The sequence below is a fragment of the Geospiza fortis genome, unplaced genomic scaffold (assembly GCF_000277835.1).
Source record: "Geospiza fortis unplaced genomic scaffold, GeoFor_1.0 scaffold237, whole genome shotgun sequence".
Classification (NCBI taxonomy): domain Eukaryota; kingdom Metazoa; phylum Chordata; class Aves; order Passeriformes; family Thraupidae; genus Geospiza; species Geospiza fortis.
The window spans coordinates 4,595,884-4,619,050 of NW_005054319.1; the positions used below are offsets into that span (position 1 = coordinate 4,595,884).

Genomic DNA, 23,167 nt, shown 5'->3' on the forward strand with positions numbered 1-23,167 from the left:
GCTTTTTCTGTAATCTTCAAATATGCAGGAAACTATAGAATTTCTGTATAGCATAGAAATGTACGGACTTAGAGAATCCATTTTTATAACTATATAAAATTTATGCTCTGCCCTTGTGTAAATGAAGTTCTCAGTCTTCCAGCTGAGTCTCTCTTCTTCATAACAGGTTGCTGTTAGGAAATATTAAATTTTGACTGAAAGCCACTGTCATTATTTTAATAGTCAGCTGTTTAAATAAGCACTAAACTTCCAGTATGAAGACACTGATTTATTGCTTTAGAGTAAAACTGAATTTTCTAGAGGCCATTTTCTAATGTAACATCTACTGCTAATGTGACCAGCTAGCTAGGTGAAGAAGGATAGTTGCATCAATAGCCCTATTTTTGGTTTGCACTAAGGATTTAGGCTTTCTGAAGGATTCTTTCATCTGGAGTATGTTCCTGTTTGTTTATCTGCTTGCTTGCTTGTTTTGTTGTACTGTTACTGTGAATGTCATCTGCAAACAGTATTAATAGATGGGCAGATTAAAAATTGAAATCAATTAATGAATTAAAAACTCCTGTTCTCATTGTGTCCAGATAGCAACAGGTTAGCTTAAAGTACCAAGCAGGTAAAATATAATTTTCAGGATATTGTGATGCCAGAATTAGCTTATGTTTAATAAACAGTCTGGTATATTCCAGGCTGCTTCTAGACTGTCTGGCAGTTGTATCTTCAGCTCTGCAGGAGCAGTGTAGTACCAACACCAGCATTTCCTGAGCCCAGCTGTCAGTACCTTGCACCACTGCCCTGTGTATCTCTTCTGACTTGAACAGGTTGGAATATTCCATACGAATTCAATGAGTCTGACCTCAGGATCAGCATGCAACAGATCCAGATGTTTCTGAATGAATATGAAGAAATCCCATTTGAAGCTCTGACCTATCTAACAGGTACAGACATTGCATCCTCTCACATGTGTTTGTTGACTTTGCTGGGCACTTTCTGCTGATACACTGATAAACTGAGGGTTCTCAACAAATTGAGGGGATTCCACCCTGGTTGGTTTTACTGGCCTTCCACAAACAATGTGGTTGTCATTGGAGGGATGTTGGAGTTGGACTGTAATTGGAGTTGGATCCCAAACCCTCAGATGTCACTGTTGTTTTGACTTGTATATGGCTACAATTACTGATGGCCGAGCAAAACTCCTGGTCTTTGCTTCGTGCTCATCAAATTAAACCAGAAAACCATGAGTCTCTGGTTCACCTTTGCTGATCAGTGTGAGACTGACACAGGAAGCCTTGGGGCTTCACCAGAGGATGTGGTAGCACTCAGGGGTTTAAAGCAGGAGGTGTTGATGTGTGTAAATAACTCAGCCTCTGTGGCTATTCTGTCCTCTCTCTCCAGGGAGACAAGCTGCTTTTTGGCACCTCCTTTGTCAGCTTTGTTATTCTTGATTTTTGTTAATATTATGATTAGCTTTATGAAAAAAGAATTTTGGGACATGAGTAGCAGTTTCTCATGCCAGCTGATAGTGTTCCTTAAACCTTCCATCATGAAGACACATAAATTTAGCCCTTAGATGTTCAAGTGTCTCATTTCCATTGAATCAAAGTATAAAACCTAAAGACTTTGGAAGATCTGGAGCTTTGGAGCTTCAACTTACTAGAGTTTCACATTATTGCAAAACAATTTTTATTTGTTCATTAATTTCAGTTTTTTTGTCCTGGTTTTCTTTGTCTTTTTGCAGGAGAGTGTAACTATGGAGGCAGAGTGACAGATGATAAAGACAGGCGTCTTCTCCTGTCCCTTCTTTCCACAGTCTACAACAAGGACATAGAGCAGGAGAAGTACATGCTCTCAGCTGGAGGTGACTACTACATACCACCACATGGCCCCTATGAGGTGAGAGACAAGTGTAAATTCTCTGAATTATTGGGGAGGAACTTACCTACACCATGCCTGGATAATGCTGAATACAACAAATAGAAAATACACCCCATAATATCATAAAGCCATGCCAGAATGTATCTTGTGTATGAAATATGAATCTGGTACTTAATATCTGCCATACCCCAATGGGGACGTAGAGATCATCCAATACTCTGGCATTTGTTGATGAAGAGAGAAGCCACCCCTGTGCAGGTTTCCAATACAGTTCTACAAGGCCAACAGGAGTCAGGCTGCAGGAATTCACATGGTACTTCTGCACTTTCTTGCAACCAGTCTGACCTTGAAAGCAGCAGTCAGGAGGAAGAGGTGGAATGGCATGTGTATACTCAATTTCCATTCTTTTTCCTTTCTAGCAGCTGCACAGAGATAATGAACGTGCTCAGATCCCACAGTTGTAGGGATGACACATCCAGCATCTTTCTGTGACTCCTACCACCACTCCTTGGATATTTCTAATGTGCTTTCCTTTCTCTTGCCACTTACATGAGGGTGGTAATAACAACTCCTCCTCTGAGTGAGTTTTTGAATCACTCAGAATTTTATATTTATCTCTGTGGAGAGTCAGTCAATTCCTGGATGTGTTTGACAGGGAACTGCCATCTTTAGTTGTAAATGGGAAGGTTCTTTCCCAGTTGGATCATTTATGACTATCACATTATATGATGTCTGGTATCTAAATGTTTGTTTTACAGTCTTACATTGAGTACATACGAAGTTTGCCAATTACAACACACCCTGAAGTGTTTGGGCTTCATGAGAATGCAGACATCACCAAGGATAACCAGGAGACCAACCAGCTTTTCCATGCAGTGCTCCTGACTTTGCCTAGAGAAGCAGGAGGAGCTGGCAAGTCCCCTCAGGTAAGTGGGGAAGGAAGATCAATTTGCACTCTGGAAAGGCCCTTGCCTGGCATGTCCTAGGTCTCAGAGTAATCCAACACCTCTCATCTCATGTCTGTAGCTCTGGGAGTAGATGTGAATGTCCCTGTAGAGAAGCAGATGGATTTGGCATAGCAACTTTAAAGATGGAAGATACCTTCATGACTTTGCATTCAAACAGATTAACACCACAGGTCCTGGCAGCTCAGTTTACTCAGGCCAAATCCATGCCCCTTTGGGATATGGATAAATAACCTTTCAAGCCTCTCAGATTTGACTTTCTATATTTTATACACAAGTGGATTCTTGAAAAGTGGGATTGATGGAGCCTCATTTCCTGCAGGGTTGTCTAGTGATCATATTCTCTGATGTCTAATATTCTGTAAGTAAAGCTTCTCTTGTGGCTGGGTTATTCATGGGGTCTTCCCCTTATTTTGCTCATGCTGCATGCTTTGTCTTGTCCTTCACTGTGGCAGAAATAGGATTGTGCTTGTCTGCTCTCCTGCCTGTCTCCTTAGAAATTGCCTAAAACCTTGCTGCAAATTAAAAATTACTAACAAATTTAATATTATTGAGAAGGAAGGAGCAAGCAGGCACATGCAGAGACAGACAGGATGATGCTCAAAGTGAGTAAGAGCATAAAAACACTGTATCTTTAGGAAAATTGACTAAAACACCTATGTGGTTATACAGAAAAATATAAAATCCATAGTGTTTTGTGGAATTTATTCAATAAAAATAGGAAGGGGAAAAAGGGATATTTGTTATTCACTGCAAACTTGTGACTTCAGGAAGTTGTTGAAGATTTGGCACAGGACATCCTATCCAAACTACCAAGTAGTTTTGATATGGAAGAAGTGATGAAGGCATACCCAGTACTTTATGAAGAGTCCATGAACACAGTTCTTAGGCAAGAACTAATTCGATTTAACAGGTATGGCCCAGTGTTTTGTGTATGAAATATTCTTGTGTTCATTGGTGCTAGCTGCTCACAAGCATTAAACAAGCCTTTTACAATACCTTTTCCCTAACATGTTAGATTCTGCTTTGGATGAATCTTTTGAAAAGACTTGGAAGCTGCAGCTGACTACCTGAATATAGCAATAGTACTTGTGTTCTTGGAGGGTGAACTTAAATCACATTTGGGTTTGTTGTGCTGAGGTAGAGCAGCCTGCTTTAGTCTTTGTGATACCCAAGCCCCAGTATTCACAGCACACTATGACAGTGAGTGCTTCAAGCTCTAAAGCTCTTGTCACTTGATTTCCCTTGTCTAGAGTGAAAGTTTTCACTGTCTTTTATTTGTGTGTGTGTCTCTCACTTGTTTGCTTTTCTAAAGTTAAGTAAGAATTTTGATAACTACAGGTGAGATAAGGAATTTCTGGCAGGATATTTACTACCTCTATCAGTCCTTCATTCAAGTTGGCCTGAGGGTTATTTAGCCAGGTAGTAAGAAGTAAATAATGACAATTCCTTTGTTTTCTCTCAAGGCTTACTGAAGTTGTTCGGAGCAGCCTCATTAATATAGGCAAAGCCATTAAAGGCCAAGTGTTGATGTCTTCTGAGCTTGAAGATGTTTTCAACAGCATGCTAATGGGAAAAGTGCCATCCATGTGGGCTGCCAAATCCTATCCATCCCTGAAGCCTCTGGGAAGTTATGTGTCCGATCTCCTCTGTCGCTTGGAGTTCTTCCAGGTCTGCTCAGCTGACCCTGAGGGGTCTGGGGAGTTGTAGTTGGAAGGTGGATGGGGAGAATGTGTCAGTGCTGTCCTTGCTCAGCAGCCCCTGGGTAGCTCCAGGCTGTGAGCTGCTCACCCACACTCCTGGCCAAATGCACTCTGCATTAGAGGCACTGCAGTCAGCTGGGCAATTGCTCAGGGTGAGCTGGGAGTGTGATCCCTTGGTGCTAATCCAGTGCTGCTTTTGGTGGTTTCCATCCTTCTATTTCTAGAAGGTTCATTTTAGTTTGAATTGGTGTCTTAATGACTTCCTTGCTGAAAGGACACCGAGCTGGGTGTGAGAATGCATTAGAACTTCTGCATAACAGGCACTATGAAATTTCATATACGTGTCTGTAAATATCTTTCAAGTTTCATAAAATGTGACACCACTTTCACACACTTTTTGAACAGGATATCTTATTTTTAACTTGCCATTTCATTATTTCTCTTGCACTCTTAAAACTACTTAAAATTTTGGGTGTACCTTAAATAGTGAGATACTGAGATGTAGTGAAACCCCATAGAAGTCAGGAGAGGAGGAAGCTGGGAAGAAATGTTTGAGACTTACAGAAATGGCAGAGTTTCCTGTTTGCTGGATCAGAGCATTTGGACTCCAAATAGCCTACAGTAGCGTAGGTAGACATTTTACCCTTGTTTTACTTTTTCCTACTGCATTGTGTGGACAAGGTCCAAGACCTCCTTGTGTGGCATCTTTGTACAGGAATGATTTCCTCTGCTAGGATCTGATGAGTAGGCTTAGTGAGTACCCTCACAGTGATCAGTGAAGAGATATTGATCAGTGAAGAATGGGAAAGAATTTGGCCTTTTTTCATGTTAGGAAATTGGTGTTTACAAGACTGTAAAAGAAAGTATTTTGGTAAAAGTGTCCAAATTCAATCACTTCTATTGTTTTTAGAGGTCACTATCTAGACTAAACAAAACATGCTTATGCTACTTTCTGAAATTTTTCTAGTAGCACTGAGTTTTGGTTGTTTCAGAATGAGTGATTATTTTGTTGTCATCCTAAAAAATTGACTTCTGTGACTTGTTGTCTCTGAAAAACAAAATTGATGGAAAGATGCAGAAGGTCCCATCAAGGCTTAGATCTCATTGTGCTGTTTGAGTGTATCTGAAAAGACTTCCTTTTCTGGTGAATTGGCACAGTGAAGCCACAAATACATTGGATTTTTTCTTACATTTGTTTTCTCTCTCCTTATTCAGGATTGGGTTGACAAGGGGCCACCCACAGTCTTTTGGCTCTCAGGATTCTTCTTCACTCAGTCTTTTTTGACTGGTGTTTTACAAAACTTTGCCCGAAAATACACCATCCCAATTGACCACATTGGATTTGAGTTTGAGGTAAGAAAAATGCAGAAGAGTTTTGTTTTTCTTGAACAGCTTGAACATGTTCTTGAGCAGCAAGAAATAGAGTTTTCAGATGTAAAGGTATTTTATTTAAAGGAGCAATTTCAGACTGTCACTTACAGGGTTTAGTATACTCCAGATAAAATCAAGCAATGGTTTAATCATTCCAGGTGATGAAACAGGAGCACACAATGGAGAAAATGCCAGAAGATGGGGCTTATGTGAGAGGCCTTTTTTTGGAAGGTGCACGATGGGATAGAGAATCCTTGGTAATTGGAGAATCACTACCAAAAATCCTCTATGATCCTTTGCCCATAATATGGCTGAAACCTGGAGAAAGTTCCAAGTTTCTTCATGAGAACATCTATTCATGCCCTGTGTACAAGACAAGTGAAAGAAGAGGTGTCTTATCCACCACTGGGCACTCAACCAACTATGTTCTGTCCATTGAACTCCCTTCTGACAAGCCCCAGAAACACTGGATAAATAGAGGTGTGGCAGCCCTGTGCCAGCTGGATGACTGAGAGGGTGCAATATTGGGATTGTAAAGATCTGCTTTACACCTCAATGGCTGCATGGCTGGTTTGTTGTTTTTTTTTCAATGAAATTGGGCCTAAGAGTTTTGATGCTGATTTTACAGGGAATCTACTTTACAACTCTTGCAAAAGGATTGTGGATTTGCCTACCACTTTGGTGTCTCAGGAGTATGTAGGACAAGGAGGGAGGAGATGAGAATATTCTGTTGTCAACATATGAAACCAATCCTCCAGTCCTCAGACAGAATGAACTCCCCAAGCTGTATTATAAAACTGTAGTCATTCCTTGATGATGTGTCAGAATTTCCATGGAAAACTTCTCCACAGCCCGTGTATTGGGAGCTGCCATTTCTCAGAACAGTATGCTTGTGCCATATGACTTCTTCTTTTTTTTTCAATATTATTTACCTACACATTCCAGGTACCTGGTACATGGAGCTGTTTTCTTTCTCCCACACTCTCACTTTACTTCCTGCCAGCAGTGCAGCCCCACACAGCCACTCACCCCCCACTATCTCATGGGGGGAGATAAAGACAGTTTAATAGGGAAAGCAAAAACCATGCACACAAACAAGGCAAAACAATTAATTCCCTGCTTCCCACAGGCAGGCAGGTGTTCAGCCATTCCCAGGAGAGCAGGAGCCAATCACATGTAATGGTGACTTGGGAAGCCATCACTCTAAATATCCCCCTCTTCTCCCCCACTTTACACACTGATCATGATGTCACATGGTCTGCAATGTCCCTTTGCTCATTTGGGGTCACCTGTCCTGGCCATGTCTCCTCCCACCTTCCCAGGCACCCCCAAATTCCTCTCCAGCCTGGCTGTATGAGAAGCAGAAAAGGCCTTGGCTCTGTGCAATCCCTGCTCAGCAATAACAAAAACATCTCTGTGTTATCAACCCAGTGTTCAGCACAATCCAAAACACAGCCCCATACCAGCCAGAGTGAGGAAAATTGACTCTACCCCAACTTCCTCATCTTGCTGTCTTGCATGTTGGACTCATAACTGCCTGAAATTTTGTACTTGTTTAAGCCCTTTCATCAGAGAAGCTCAAAGTAGCTTGCAAACATTAATTAAAAATAAAATAGCCTGAACATCTTCAAAGAGCTGTGCAGTCATTAACTACTCCCCACAGCATGCCAAGAAGGTACTAAAGATGCATCATTAGACTTGTTGTGTACACAGGACAAGAGAAGCACAAAGATCAAGGCAAACATTTAAAAAAACATGCACTAAACAGACATACACTAATTTGGGGTCTTGTATTTTTTTTTCATTGCCCAAATTGCAGCATTTTAATGACTTGCTGGAGGCCTCACAAAGTCAGAGATTCAGCCATCACTGGCAATTCCCAGTATCCTGCTCTAAGCATTAAGGGATGCTGCTACAACTCCTTAAAAGCCACAGTTGTTGTCAGAGGAATTTGTCTGTTGTGTTGTCCTTAGGTGAAAGCAGTTCATTATTGTTTTATTAACCACTGGTTTGTTTTATGCAGATATTCATAAAACAGTAACTGTTAAGAATGGTACTGCAAGGTCAGGCAGCAGTGTTGGGGGTGTGTGTGCAGTGCTGCTCTGCAGGAAGGTGCACAGGTAAACAGCAGCTCCATGCACCACACCTGACACCTCATTAGCAGTCCAGCACCAGGCATTTGGGGCATCACTGGTATGTGGGAGTAGAGCAAAGATGTCAGGCCAGGACACCTAAAGGATATTTGTTTTAATAAAAGGGACAGAGATGTGCAGGTGTTTCAAATTACTGAGAGGAAGAAACTACTCTTAACAAATTAGACTAAATTATATTTGGCACCTATACCAAAATAAAACTTGTTTATGAATGTTACAGCACACTCATCCAAACAGACAACAGTTTTTAAGAACAGAATCATGTTTCAGTAGCTCTATAAATAAATTAATTAAAATTGGTTATTGAAAAAATTATTTTCTTAGACTTCATAAGAGAGATAATTTGTAGTTTTCATATAATTTAAATTAATGGAAATGTATTATGCATTTTAAAAAGCATTGTGGTGATTACTGTATTTTTTGAATGTCTGCATCTAATTGTTGTAATTGCATCAACAGTTCAGATCACTAATTAGGTGACTGTGGTGTCAGACTGGCTGTCACAAACCAGTCGTGAGCCTCCTCGTGTGGAAGCTCTGTGTGCAGGCCACAGGGGCAAGACCTGACTGTCAGATCCTTCCCTATGGATTGATCAGCTCAGTCACTGCTCTCAGAAGGATCTTTCTGCTCAGACTGGTGACACCTCACCTGCTGAAAGGGAGGCTGGGCCAACAACAATTAACTCTAAAATGAAGGTTTGTCAATCCTCTTGTAGATAATACTAGTCTTGCAAACAGTCCTCTAAATTAAACCATTTTTTAAAAGTCAGATTCACTAACTAAATTATATTTTATGGAGATCAATTACTTTTAAACTTAAAAATCTGTGTAACAGATTACCATATGGACTGCTTGTTAATCCCTTTTTGTGAACAAACAGTAATTGATAGTTTATTAAATGACACAGTTGTAGTTCTTGTGAGTATACAGTGACTTTGCTATGACATGTGTGCAATGTCCTTATCACTGTGTTGATTTTCTAAATGCTGCCTGTGTGCTGATGTTTAGATTTGATATGAAGGCATCTCTTGGAATGTCATTAAAGATGTATTTTAAGTTTTTGCAGACATGATAAAAATTATATAGATAAGAGAGCAGTCTGTGAGAGAGGGCTTGTGCATCCCCTTCACCAGGGATCAGGCATGGCTGACCTGCTTTAGCTGATGATTACAGCACTACGTGATTTCCTAGGCTGCCCTCCCTAGCACAGAAAAAGTAATGGAATTTACTGTCAAGGGATATCTGTCTTAAGAGACAATTTTCTGTGGTTCTTTGAAATGAGCTTCCCAACCTTATTTCCTTAGCATTGTCTAGACCTTCCTGGAGAATGATAAACTGGCTAAACATTAGAATTCACAGCCTTTCTTGGCTGAGATGCATTTAGAAAAAAGGCAACTCAGCTGCTGGTTGGATATGATAGAAATGTGAAAAATTTTTGGACAAACTAAGTACGTTGTAATAGTAGTATTAGAATCCTTGGATTCACAGGTTTAGAATTTTCATTTCTTAATTAGAAGCACTCATTAAATAAGCCACAAACCCCACCTGTAATTACTTCAAATTGTAGATTTACAGCCTTGGTAATAACTCAAGGCAGATGGAAAAAAATGCATTACAGAGCAAGAGGTATTTTTCCCTTAGCAGAGACAGATTTCCAACTAGGGATGCTGTAAGACAGACAGGGTTTGTACATTTTCTTAGGAGACTGAAACCTTCCTCTTATCTAGACAAAAATTCTTTTTAGAAAGTACTACCCCTGTGGATTTTAACACTGCTGGGCTGTTAAAGGGAACATTATACAATGAAAAAGCAGAAGACAATACAAAGACTCCAAATTCTTCCACTTACAGCTAGACTATTGAGCCTAATAGGATTAGAGTTACTAGTGAAAGTTGCAGGTCTCTGCTCTAATTAGCATTCTTGGAAATGAATGTATAGGTATGATCCAATAAGTGACCTTTCTGTCTGTGGATAAAAGCTGGATGTTACTGGTACCGTTTCTGATGGATACACAGTAGGGCCCAGACAGCAAGGTCCAGTTTATCTTATCTTCTTCCCACCTGAAAGGTATTACCAGAAGCAGCTGGTATTGGTAGGAAGATGGGTCAGGTAACATTTTGGTGCTGTGATGCCACCCTGGGGAGCTGCTGCAGCAAAATGAGCATTTCCTCACCCCCAGACCACATGGAGGGGGTGATTCAGTAAGGAGGTGCCAGGTCCATCTTCTTAAAAGGTTGTGTGCTTGCTAATGTTAGTTGTAGGTGCACAGCTTCATAAATTACAACCTCAGTAATGATGGATTTAGGGACAGAACTTGCAGAAAGGTGGTGTTATTTAGGTATTCAAGGCCAGATACTGTGTCAACAAATTATCACTGCCTTGCTTACCCGTGGGCTTGCAGGAGAGTTCATACAACTGACTCAGGACTTTTATTTCTGAAGAATATGAAGTTAATGTCACCATTTTCTTGTAAATTATTCTAAAGCATCTCCTGACTAGGCTGATAAATTGGAAAATGACAGTATTTACTGGAAGGGGAGTAAGAGAAGGTTCAGCAAGTACAGGACAGAGTGTACACTGACTGGGTGAATCCAGTGCATCACAAATTCTGCAGAAAGCAGAGGCATTTTAGGACAACCTGTTTTTGCAAGTAAAATTAATGTGCAGGAATGACATATTGTGCAATCATTGGGATACTTCTTGACAGAAGTTTAAGGGCCTTGGCATCTAATACAAGAGTACCAGCTGAGATGTCTGCCTACCTGCTGGACTGAGTTGCAGATGAATTTTTTTTATGAAACTCCCTCAGAATGGTAGTTGGTCAGTTTGACCTCCAAAATCAAAGGACTCTATTTAGATTCTTCTTTCCATACTGACTAACTTAAGCTATGTAAGAAAGGGTTTGCTCTCTAGACTTGAAAAAAGAGCTGATCTAATCCTTCCTTCAGCTGAACAGCCTGAGGTTTTAACAAATTTCAGTCTTTGCCTTCTGGTGATGGAGAGTAATGAGGATGAAGCACCAGTTAATAATTTTTCAACCCCTTTGAAGAATTATTAGGCTGTCTAGCATTTTAAGGCACCTCAAATAATGTGATGCTGTTACTTGCTGGTTTCTCAGTTAAGAAAGTGGATACTCATTTGAGTTACTTGAGGGGTTTTGAACCTTTTAAAAATTGCTTCTTTGCACTTTCCTTCAGAAGTAAACTCAAACTCCTGTTGTTATTTCAATTTGGTGTAAATCTTCTGTAATTTTAGGGCTGTTCTTTGGAAATAATCTACATCTTACAGTATGTGCTTAGGAAAGAGTTGTGACTGTAACACAGACAGTAAATTTAGACTGCTCATTTCCATGGCTGTTTATTCACCTGATGTGTCAGAGCATCAGGACCTTCATTAGTCACATGAACTTCAGCAATTCAAAAGATTCAATGATAGTTTAATGACAAAGAGTGAGCTTAAGCTTCCATTCAAACCCCTTGCCTCTGCACATTTTGGCTGGGCTCAGTTGATGCATCCCTACACTGCTGTATCACAATTAGGATATCAGATTAGCTTGTATTTAGACTTCTTTCAATGAAGAATTAAGCAGTGTGTGCAATCATGTTAATTTTTTTTTCTTTTTTAATACAATCCCCCTTTTCCTGGGCTAAAGGAGTTTTGTTTTGTGTCTTCCTGGCAGCAGTAAATTTGCAAAGCTTCCACTGACAGAATAATGACATTTTACCTGTTACTCCCCACATGAGGCATTCCCAGGAAATAATTATATGGGAATAGAGACCTTTGTGGACTGGAGCCATAAAGGGTAGTGAGAAATTGGGCTAGCCAGTACCTGTCATGCTGATTCACTCTTCTCATTGTTTTCTTACACTTTCTCATCTGCTTGTACTTTTTTCACTCTTAAAAGTGCATTCTTTGGGGAGGGACTGTCAGTCTGTTCTGCACAGGACCAGTTCTAACTTACTTTTCAGGCAGACAGCATTATTTCTTTGTCATTGTTTATTAGAGCTTGGAGAGTTTTGAATGACTTGGTGAGCTCAGAAATGAGATTTCATCGATCTCTCTCACTTTAAAAGGAAATCATACACACATGCATATGTCAAATTTGCTTTTTTCTTCTTTTTTGCCACTATTAAAGTCTGGCTGGAATAGGTTGTCCTTGCTCTGGACTGTGCTTAGGTAGTGTCCAGTACAGTGTGGCTCTTGTCCAAGCTTGGAGCCCCTGGTATTTCAAGCCTGAAGGATGGAAGACTCCCCCAGCTTTCCTGAAGAGAACATGTCAACAGCCTGGTAAAATCAGAGGACTGCAAAGGAGCCAAAACAACTGGTAGGCCAAGAAAAGAAAATTAATTTCATTTTACTTCTATTCATGAGGCACCCGGGAAACAGAAATACCCCTCAAACTTAGCACACTTGTAGATACTTTCTTTTACTAAAGTTGGGGTTCTATCCATAACATAAGAGTTCAAAATTAACACTAAAATTAAAATGATTGTTGAGAAAGCCAGTGTGCTGATTATGCTGAAAAGCTGACCATGTGAAAACACAGTGAGGACACCAAAGCATCCTAAGCTTGTTCCCATAGTGATACCCTGAAGGCAGAGTTTTCAGCCAGTCCATACATGGGAACCTGAGGAACCCAACACTGGAATGTTTTACTCAGAATTGTGTAATAGCATTCCAAACTTTGCATTTCACATCCACACCCTCTCCAAAGGAAGAGAGAAAAAAGCTGACATAGAGAGTCTAGGCCACTCCTCTGCAGTTTGCAAAGGAGTAGTGGCACTTCTGCTGTCTCTTCTACTGTCCAGAAACAAAACTTCCCCATAAGAGTACTGTGAAACTGGAGCTCTCCTCCAGGGACAGCAGGCAGAGCAGGGAGGAAGGAAGGAGAGCAGGTGCATGCTGCAGTGACTGTATTCCCACTGGCATTCAGAAGCTCTGGAGGAACTGTGCCTGCTTGACTGTCCCAGACTTCCTTGATTTTGGCTGACCTTACACAAGGCACAGTCCTGAGTCACAACTGAGCACAGAGACCCCTCAAACCCGCAGAGAACCCTGTTACAGATAAACAGAGTTTGAAATCCTGCTGCAGTTTGTCCTGATGTCAAAGTAATCTTTGTATCACACCTCACTCATTAAAAAGTGTTACTTTTATTGACAAGTCAGTGGTTGACATGTAATAAATACTAAACCAACCTTGTCCATCATACACAATGGATCAATTGGCTTTTTGGCCTCAGGAAATGTGTGAGCAAGTGACCACACTATTCACAGTCGTGCACACAAATCACCTGGATTGCAGTTCACAGTTTAAAGGATGTGATTACACACCACAGCTTAAATGAAATTGGTGGCTTATGAAACTTCATCATGGGATTTCAGATATATTGGCTTAGAAATCTTCCTTAACTTTTCCTGGTGTCGCAATGTACGGCCTTGTTTGTGGGCAAGGCCCATAGGAGGCAGATGGATCTGGAAAAGAAAATCCCACCAGTTAGGTGCATGTTGGGAAGAAAAATACAGACTAAGTTTCACTGAGTTTTAAATCATTTCTTCACACTTTGGAGAGGGTAACTCTATTGTCTCAAGCCAGGTTATTAGATTTCTAGGAGGAGCACTCTCTGAGGAGTGATTAGTGGTATAACTTTCAGAACTAATTGGTGGTGTAACTATGACAGAACTAATTGTTCTGTTTATTAAAATCCTATCTATTTTAGGCCTGAATAAAATCTTATATATGCAAGGCCTTAGTAACTTTGTTTTGCAGTTTGGTATCAGACTGCAATGATACTTGATGAAATAGGATGGCTGACAATGTTCCAGAACAGCAAGAACTAGAAACCCTAAAAATTCTTGAGTAATGTCTTGAATCACTGTGTGATTTATTCATACCTACTTAACAAGTTACAAAATAACCCCAAACTGTATGTACTGAAAGGCTGCCTTTTTACTGTCATGATTATATATATATGACACATTAAAATGCACAATCAATGTCATTGACTCCATAAGCAGAAGGAGCAATAGGTGACAGACTCTTCCTTTGATTGACAAAGTCTTTATATTTCATAAGACTGTTAGTGGGAATCATGTAGCTGTAACCCTGAAATGACTGAAAAATGTAGGTGGTAGCAGTCAGGTGTTACTGTTGCTGAGGTTGTCATCCTTTAAGATGGGTGTTTAGGTGCAAATAGTAGTAAAAGCACTGACTAAAGCAGCAGTAGAGATTTCTAGAATCTGAAAAATAATAATCATCCAGTTTGTCTGAGAGAGCAGATCCTCTGGGATTTTGAAACCACTGCAGAGCACACATTTTAGGCCCATTTCTAGGAACATTGTTTGCGAGCTTTGCATTGCTGTTCTGTATATTGAAACAGATGGTAACAGTGACCACAGTCTAGGCAAGCATCTGACAAAGATAAAATTTAATTTTGACCATGACTGCCTTGATAAGGGAACTATAGATGTGAGAATATAAACTCATCAACAGGAGTAGAGAGGATGCCTCTATAGCAGGCAGTGTAAAGTATTACTGACAGAAGTGACTGGGCAGTGAGGAAACTATTGAATGGTGCACTAGAAAACTTTGCTGCTAATTCCAGCATTTCAGTAATTTTGGACATGTTCTTCTGTAGGAAGAAGGGAAAAGAAGCAGCAACACAGAGAGGTATTTCATAAAACCTGATTTGTGACCAGGAGAACAGTTAACAGTAATGTAGGCTGTAAAAGTTATTGTACCTATGGTAGATGTAATTAGGTATTTTTATTCTCTCATTCTCTTCTATTATTTGATTCCATTACCATGTTTCTCTATATTCACTGGTTGACTAAATATTCAGAGGCCTTGGGAATTTAGTTCATGCAATTCCATTTAGGCTTTGACTCCTTATTTTGAGAAGAAATTCTCCAATTTACAGTGAAAGATAGAGAACATCTCAATGTACATTTGGCTCTGCTTTAGCATACATTTAAATGCCAGCTCATCTAAAAATGCAGTGCAGTGAGAGTGATGGAAACTGATGGTTTTGTTGTACAGGGAAAGCTCAGCAGGTATCAGTGAAGACTTTGTGATTTATACTCACAGGTCTTGGGTAGGGGATGTTATAGTGAAGTCCAATTTCTATTCTTGCCTCACATTCTTCTATGCACTGCTTAATCAGCTTTGGATCAGTGACCTGTGATAATCAGACAAACAAATGCTTTATAGGAGTACAGTAATTAGCAATTGGAAGCTCAAGTGTAAATGATGCCCAGCATATGGCTTTCCTTAGCTTCTTTTGGCAAACTCAAGGATACAATGAATTGTATTTTTCACACCCATAAAAGGTATCATTGGTATTTTCCTGGACACAGCAGTTCTGGGCTTGATGGTGCTGAATGTTAACGCCCAGAGGCTGTCAGGACTGAGGCTACAGAAGGAGTTTTTTACCCAAACATGGTATTTTCTCGGTAAGAAGACAATACACATGCAAACTACTACTACATCTATGAAAAAACCATGCTCATCTGTTTGTCACTCTGCAAGGTCACCAGTGGAGAAAGGAAAGACACTGCTTGGTGTACATTCTGTTATCATCCTATCCAGAAACTCTCTTTGAAGTGAGAAATGTGGTGTGAATTATGACTTAAATTAATTTTTTTTGATTTTGCATTACTTCAATTTAATCCCAGACCAATATGGGATATAAATAAGTGTTGTGATCTCGAATTACAAGAAGGGCCTTTGATTACCAGGGTTTGAAATTTCTTCCTTAAGAAAAAAATTAAAGCGCTTCTTTTAAAAGAAGTGCCAATAATTGCTGCTTTGAAAAGAAAAAAAGAAGCTGCTGAGTTCTGTTTGCCATTGCATGGGTAATGATACACTTAGCTAACTTTGTAAAGATCAAAAGCTGCTTCAATTACACAAGCAGTATCTTTGGAATTTAATTTTTTCTTGGCACTTTTTTACTGAAAAAAGACCTTTTAGACTTCTACAGTAGTTAATGAAGAGCTGAAATAAGGTTTGAGTTTTCTCAGGGATAATATTTAAACTGTAACCCAAATACACAGCATTTAAGGTGAATGAAATTTTGGGAACTCAACCCTTACGTTCCTATCTTAGCATCCAACCACAGAGTGCAAAGAGCAATAGAAGAGTAATTTGGAAATTCAACACCATGAGGACACTCACGTTTCTGTTTTTTCGGAATAACGTTCTGGCTTCATTTCTGATGTACTCCTTCTCTCTCATGGTTTCCTCTGTCTGTCCTGATGCTGACTGCCAGGTCCTGGCTATTCGCAAAACCCTGCGGTAAAGGCCGAGAACTTCTTGTCGAGTGGCTGGTGTCATCTAAAAAACAAGACAAACCCCCCAACATGTGCACGAACATTTGAGTTGCCAAAAGGCCAGTGTCCTGGTTTGAAAAGGAAGTGAGTTTTTCAGGAGTTTGTGGTCAAACCAATCAGTACTGAAATTTGAGTATTTGGACATTTGTTCACACCATTAAATTAGTTTAAAAATATTTCTGCTGTCCAAAGATACGCTAAGCTATATGAAAAAACCCTGAAATGGCTGTAAACAATAATTAGCTGTTGAAAGTTGAAGACTCAGTCCAGCAAAGTATTTATGTAGATACTTAAATCTATCTCCATTCAAACAGCTTGAGCTCTTGCTCAAAGTTAAGCACTTGTTTTAGTGCTTTGCTGAATCAAGCCTGGTACGAGAATGCCTGGGTTCTGTTTCATTGATGTTTTGCAACAGACATTGGGCAAGTCACCGAAACTCTACACATCCCCCTTCCTGAGACATTGTTGTACCAATGCTGACCCTATCTTTGCAAATCTGTGAATGAAATACATGTTAAAATCACCACAATATTGCTGAAAACTTGTATAGGCTCCAGGGGCTGAGAGGCTTATTTGTGATACCATGGCAGTAATGATTCAGCTGGAGTTTGAGGTGATGAAAAGGTGATGAAAGCTATTTTATCTAAGCACTCAGGAGAGGCAGACTAACTGTGGATTTAGGAAACTCCTGAATGCCTTGATTTTCAGTGAGCTGTGAACCTGCTGAGCCCACTGAATCAGCCTCCAGGTGTGATAAGACTATTTGTTAGAAGAAAGAATGAAATCTTATTCTTGTTTTATGTAAATGACTATTTTATCATGTAACTGGTTACACTGTTTCATGACAGACCGCAAATATCCCTGAGACAAATCCACTTCTGGATGACAAAATTTCAGTCATGAATTAAATTAACAGAAACAATGACTTCTGCTCAAGGGGCACTGCAGCTGTCAAAGGTACCTCACTGTGCCAAAGGAAGGTGCAGCAGCACTGCCAAGTGAGTACATGGATGCAATGAGGAACAAGTGTCAGGGACAGGACATTATCTGACTATCAGGATCCATTTGCCAACCTGGAGCTCTAATTACTGTGGGTGAATCTACCCTGCAATCAGACCTGCGTGCTGGGAATGGACAGTTTGGAGCAGAGTAACTCAGACAGCCTGACCTTCCCCCTGGAGGGAGCACACTCTTGGCCATGAGGAAAAGCTGCTTCCTAATGCAGCCCCCAAAATTTGGCAGTGTGCTGTGCCTCAAATCCCTGCAGTCTGTGGCAATTCTGGGTTGTAAAAGAGGGGCTAAAGCCAAAGGCTTCTCAGGCTGTTCTTGAGCTCCAGCCCAGTGGCTGACCAGAACCAGCCTCCTGTGGCTCCTGATCCTCTTTCCCCCCCTGAAGTTGGAATTACAGATGCCAACCTGAACACAGGAGCCAAAGCTCATGGTTCTTTTTCATAAAAAATACTGAACTATAAATTCCTAGCCTTACCTTAACTGTTGATGTCATCTAAAGACTTTTCATGGTTTCAGGAACTATTTTTCTCTGATTCTTAAGATTTTTTTTGCTATTTTTGTTTTGCTATTTGTATTTTAACATGTTTAACCAATCATATCCTTTTTCCCCAGATAGAAAATTATTCTTCCTACACAGCAGAAAGTACTTCTAGTAAATGTTTATAGTATTTCTAAGAAATGAATTCCACAATAATATAACTAGGTAGTCCCAGCTCATCAAACAGTTTGGAGTAAGTGCTTCACTTTATCCACTCCATTTCAGGCAGTGAAATCAGTCAGACACGAAGGCATAGCTGTACCAGTGTCTGAGAAATCACTGCTTCCCCCTGCTAGGTGCATATTTTGTACAGAAAAGAAACAGTTCAGTTACAAGGGTTAACTTAGCACAAGCAGAGTCGCAAATCCTGGCCTCACCTAGAACCTCTCCTGACATCCCTCCTCTGCTTTTATCTGAAGGTGTCACCTCTGAGAAGGTGATAACAGGTTAGGTTTTCATGTAATCCAAAGAGAAAATAAAAGGAACAATCCTGGGGGTAAAAATGTTTAAAATACAGGTTTCAATTCTGATCTATGCATCAGACAATTTCCAAAGTGACAGCTTGGGACAGCACATGCCTTTTGTTCAGAGCTGACTACACCTGCTGCCCTTGGATATTAGACATACCAAGAATCTGTTTAGAAAGATTTTATTGAAAAGTCTAGAACCAACAATTATTTTCCCCACTAGTTGCTCCCCCTCCCCCACCAACAACTTACTCTTTTGTTCTTTACTCCTCTGTGCTGGAATTGCTACAGAACTGTGTAGCCCCTCATCATGGGCTGCCCTTCTGCATTCTTGCTCTCCTTCCCACATAGGCTGGATGATGTAAAAGACATTAAGCAGCTTCTCATCTCTACTCAGCAACCAGCTGCTCCCAGGGCTCATTTAGTCAACAATTCTTATCATTACAGACCTGCTCATAAGCCATTTCTGCAAAGATACATAAATGAAGATATGAGGAGCCCTTTGCAGATTGAGGACTTCTGTCTATGATAGGAGACGATGAGAGCAAATAAGACAAAATTCAAAGCCTGGGTCAGATTCTGATCTGAGTGGGAGTATAAATAGGGAGTAATTCCACTGAGAGCAAAATTACTTCCAACTTAAAATGTTGTAAATGAGATTGGAATTTTTCCTTTGGTATAAACAGTGCCCACACTGACAGAAATGTAAGTGATGGTACAAGTCATGTATCAGGTGCAATTTCATCAAGTGACACCACTTGTATTAGTTTTGTGGGTGTGCAAAATGATTCTGAGTGGGATAGAAAGGAAGATAAGGGAGGCTTTCATGTCCTTGTAGTTACTCATCTTTCAACTTACATCTTTGGCATTTAAATCATAATTATATTTCACATCTCTGGAATACTAAGTGGATGTTACACCACTTTCCCACTAACACCCATCTTGTGGTAGTCACACCCATTGTTTAACTTCTACCACCCTTCATTTTACTGCTGCATGCAGCCCACAGAGGTTAACCACAGGCGTTTCTGGCAGAAAGTACAGGGCTATTGTATTAGCTGAGCAAATTTCGGCTGTTTACTGCCACAAAGCAAACCGGGAGAGGACAAAGGAAGGTGTGTTAGAGGGGAAGAGAGCAGGTCGCAGTTGGGACCCAGTGCTGGAATCTGGGCTTTGGAGGGAGCCAAGCTCTGCCTCCCAGAGGAGCCCTGCTGGGTGTGGGCAGAGCCGGTCCCACACACCCCCCTCTTATCAATCAAGCACCTGAAACATCCCATTGTACCCAAACTCCAAAGGAGATGTGAGCACTTAATGACTCACTGCATGATGAACGTGCAAACTTTTTTCACTGTTAATTAAAACAAATAGTCCCTTAGACTATAAAACACAGTAGGCTTTTCTTTCAGGAAACAAACAGACATTCCTTTGGATTGTTAGATGGTTGTTCAATAATCTGAAAAATCAATGAAACACCAGTCTTATTTTGCTATTTGCAGGCTTGTCTAGAATTTAAACTAGAAGTTCATATAAAAATAATAAAAGGAATCTGCCAACTGCACTATGCAATGACCCCAAGAGTGTAGTGTCAAAGCACAGCTAGGGCAGCAGACAGGCTGCACCAAGACTGACTGCAGATCCAGGAGCAGCTAAACCTCAGCTGCTTCCCAGCAGGGGATGCTTGCCCGGTCACACATGTCCAGCACCTTCCTCCTCTGCACAGCTCCTCTTGTGAAGCTGTAAGTCTATTTTATTTCATACTTTCTTCTCAAATTAAGCATTAGTTACTCACTTTAAGCATAAAATCTGCCAGCAGTGATTACATAGAGGATTTTAGAAAATAAAGGTTGAAAGGAAGAGTCCATGGGGAAAAAAGAGTATTTTAAAACAATTGATCTCTTCTTTCACACTCCAGCTAACTGGGGCACACGTTAGTAACACACACCTAGTGCTGGTGCTGAAACTGGATTTGCTCAGGGGAGGTGGGGAACAAAACTCTCCATGAAATAATTTGAAAAGGCAGCTTTGAACTTCTCAGATGTAAAATGTTTTATTTAGCAGCAACATAACTTCTGTTTGACAGCTGGTTTGCTACTGGCAAGGAGTCTAAAGACACAGTGACAAAGTGCTGGGCTCACTGCCTTCCAAATGAAGCTGTGGTCACATCTCTGTCACTGAAGTAAATGATGTCATTCAAGACCCTGATGTATCAACACTGTAGTAGGGAACAGCACCATGTTCATACCATGTGCCCATAAGACGATCCAGCCTGTATGCCAATCTACAGTTCCTATTTTCAAATGCCCTCTTTGGCTAATGTTTATTTAAAGATATGCAGAAAAATTCACATATCTGTTTTTTTTTTTAAGGAGCTAAATGATGCCACTTAGCTAAAAAGTGACCTGCAGTCTCTCTCCTGCTGCTAATGCAGCAGATAATCAATCATTCCTTTCAGGGCTCTCCACAGCACAGAGGTCAGTAATCCATATTCATCTTTCATGCAAGTCTGCCACAATGAGTCTGTGGCTCCTAAGGCAGCAGCGTGTTTGGGCTGTCATTTCCTTGAGGGACAACAACTGAGACAATGAGTTCCTGTGGCACAGGGGGCAGAGAAAGGGTCACAGATTCCTGTGATAGCTGGAGACGTCACATGCCTTCCAGCAATATTAAGTTTCAAAACCTAGTTTCCACAAAAGTAATTTTGTCTTCTTTTACTCAAATCAATGACACAGTGGCCTGTGACAGTACCCTGCAAACACTGACCACACGTGGCTGCAGCATGTACTGGCAAAATGAAAATTTCATTTGATTTTCATTCTTGATTGAACATTCATAACTTTTTTTAAAATATTCAGACAAAACCAAATCCTAGCAAAACCTCAATCACAGTAAAGTATTCCATCTCCACGTGGTGAAAAATGACTAGAATGAAAGATCACGTTCTTCCGTGATGGTGTTACATGCTCATTTCTACCAGTGACACAAGTCTGTAAATTTCCAGACATTCCCATCAATTTGACTCAAAGATTTATTTCTCACTCTTGCCATCTACAAGCTGCAATCATAAATATATGCAGATTTGGTGAAAAAGAATGAAGTTACTGAACCAAGATATTCAGTAATGGTATCTAAAAGCAGGGAGACTTTCACAGGGTTTAGGATTTTGTCATGCCAATGTCTTTCTGCTGGCAAACTGAAGTGATCTGAAACCCCGATCAACACCTCTGAACCAGACTCCCTAAGTCATTGTACTCACATTGTTCATCAGCTGGGATGGGAACTCTGCTGTTCTATCTGTGCCTCAGATTCCTGACTGAACTTGGATCTCTTTTAAGCTTGCTTTTGCATATGGAGCAGCCTTTTGATCAGAAAAAGCAAACTGCATGCAAAGAGAATATAATTAAATAGTAAAAGCAAGGACATGGATTTTATCACTGTTTCCTATGTCAGTTCAAATAAGCCAATTTGCACAAAATTAAGGTTCTACAATTTTTTTTTACTTGAATAAATGAAGGTGGAAACCCTTAACTCTAGTTGCTTTTCATCACTGGGTTTTCATTTTCTTAGTCTGAGGTGGTCGAGGCATTATCTGGTTTTAGTAAGACATACAGACTTGCCCTGGGAGTGCCTCCTGTGCTGCAGGAGCCTCAGGAAGAACAGAAATGCTGACTTAGACTGTGGGAAGGGAAATGAAAAAAATGGCTTTACTTATTTCTTAGCTTTCTCATGAAAAGCACAGTGTCCAGGTAAACTCTAAAGCAATATGAACTTGTTACCAGTCTTGTCCAACTCTGTTGTTCGTGCTTTCATACCATTTTCTTCTCCTGTGTATTTAGTTCTCTATTACTTATAAGTAAAGATTTTAATGCAGAATGAGAAATTTAGCAGAGAAAATGAATTCTCAGCTATCCTTGGATGGCCTTGCTTATATAATATAGAAGCATACAGAAATATAACAACATAGACACAAGCTCCAGTATAGATTTATGCACCTTATTCATACCTTGGCTTCCAGCCAAATGCAACTGAATGCCTGAATAGAAATATTTCCCAGCATTGGAAATGCTCCCAAGCTCAAGAACAGGTATAAATATTAATGCTAGCAGAGACAAAATTCTCCCTGACCCTTTTCCTGCTTAATTCTGAGGGTCACTCAATGAAACTCATTGATAGACATGACTTTCAGTTGCTATTTGAGAACCACAGCACAGCTGTGGGCATGGAGGGCTGTGAATCAGGTGAGTTATTAAAGATCTCTGAGCCCACTGAGTCAAGTGTGTGACCAAACCCCACCCTGCCAACCAGAGCACGTCCAGGCTTTTGTTAACACCTCCAGGGATGGCGACTCCAGCAGCAAACTGGGCAGCCCATTCCCACTTCTAATCACCCTTTCTGGGATGTTCTTCCTCGTGTCCAACCTAAACCATTGGCGCAGCTTAAGATGCTGCCTTCTCCTCCTGTGGGTCAGGGAGCACTGTGGGTCAGTGAGCGCTGTGGGCACTGAGCGTTGTAGGTCAGTGACCACTGTGGGTCACAGCCTGTTTTGGGTCAGGGAGCACTGGGCACTGAGCCCTGTGGGTAGATGAAGGCTGAGGGCACCAAGGCCTGTGGACATTGAGCACTGTGGGCACTGGGGACTTGGAGTGCTGTGGGTCACTGAGCGCGGTTGGTCACAGACTGCTGAGGGTCACAGACTGCTGTGGCTCAATGAGCACTGTGGGTCACAGACCGCTGTGGGTCACTGAGCACTGCCCACCGGGAGCCCCCAC

The 23,167-nt window shown here is 40.7% G+C and overlaps 2 protein-coding genes across 2 annotated transcripts in view; one reads left to right on the forward strand and one right to left on the reverse strand.

Moving 5' to 3' along the window:
• DNAH3 (dynein axonemal heavy chain 3) overlaps positions 1 to 7,753 on the forward strand; it is a 53,919-nt gene extending 46,166 nt beyond the window's left edge. Inside the window, exons 56-62 of the mRNA XM_005420389.3 lie at positions 816 to 932; positions 1,733 to 1,887; positions 2,628 to 2,795; positions 3,605 to 3,747; positions 4,301 to 4,505; positions 5,753 to 5,890; positions 6,067 to 7,753. Coding sequence (XP_005420446.3) covers positions 816 to 932; positions 1,733 to 1,887; positions 2,628 to 2,795; positions 3,605 to 3,747; positions 4,301 to 4,505; positions 5,753 to 5,890; positions 6,067 to 6,420 — 1,280 coding nt within the window. The 3' untranslated portion in view covers positions 6,421 to 7,753. The remainder of the gene's footprint in view (positions 1 to 815; positions 933 to 1,732; positions 1,888 to 2,627; positions 2,796 to 3,604; positions 3,748 to 4,300; positions 4,506 to 5,752; positions 5,891 to 6,066) is intronic.
• A 5,438-nt stretch (positions 7,754 to 13,191) lies between these two features.
• LYRM1 (LYR motif containing 1) lies at positions 13,192 to 18,788 on the reverse strand. Its single transcript, XM_031056581.1, has 4 exons — positions 18,654 to 18,788; positions 16,231 to 16,389; positions 15,143 to 15,235; positions 13,192 to 13,532 (listed from the first exon to the last, which is right to left on the reverse strand). Exons 2-4 carry the CDS (start codon positions 16,387 to 16,389, stop codon positions 13,416 to 13,418), a joined length of 369 nt encoding a protein of 122 aa, XP_030912441.1. The 5' UTR covers positions 18,654 to 18,788; the 3' UTR covers positions 13,192 to 13,415.
• Positions 18,789 to 23,167: the final 4,379 nt, after the last annotated feature.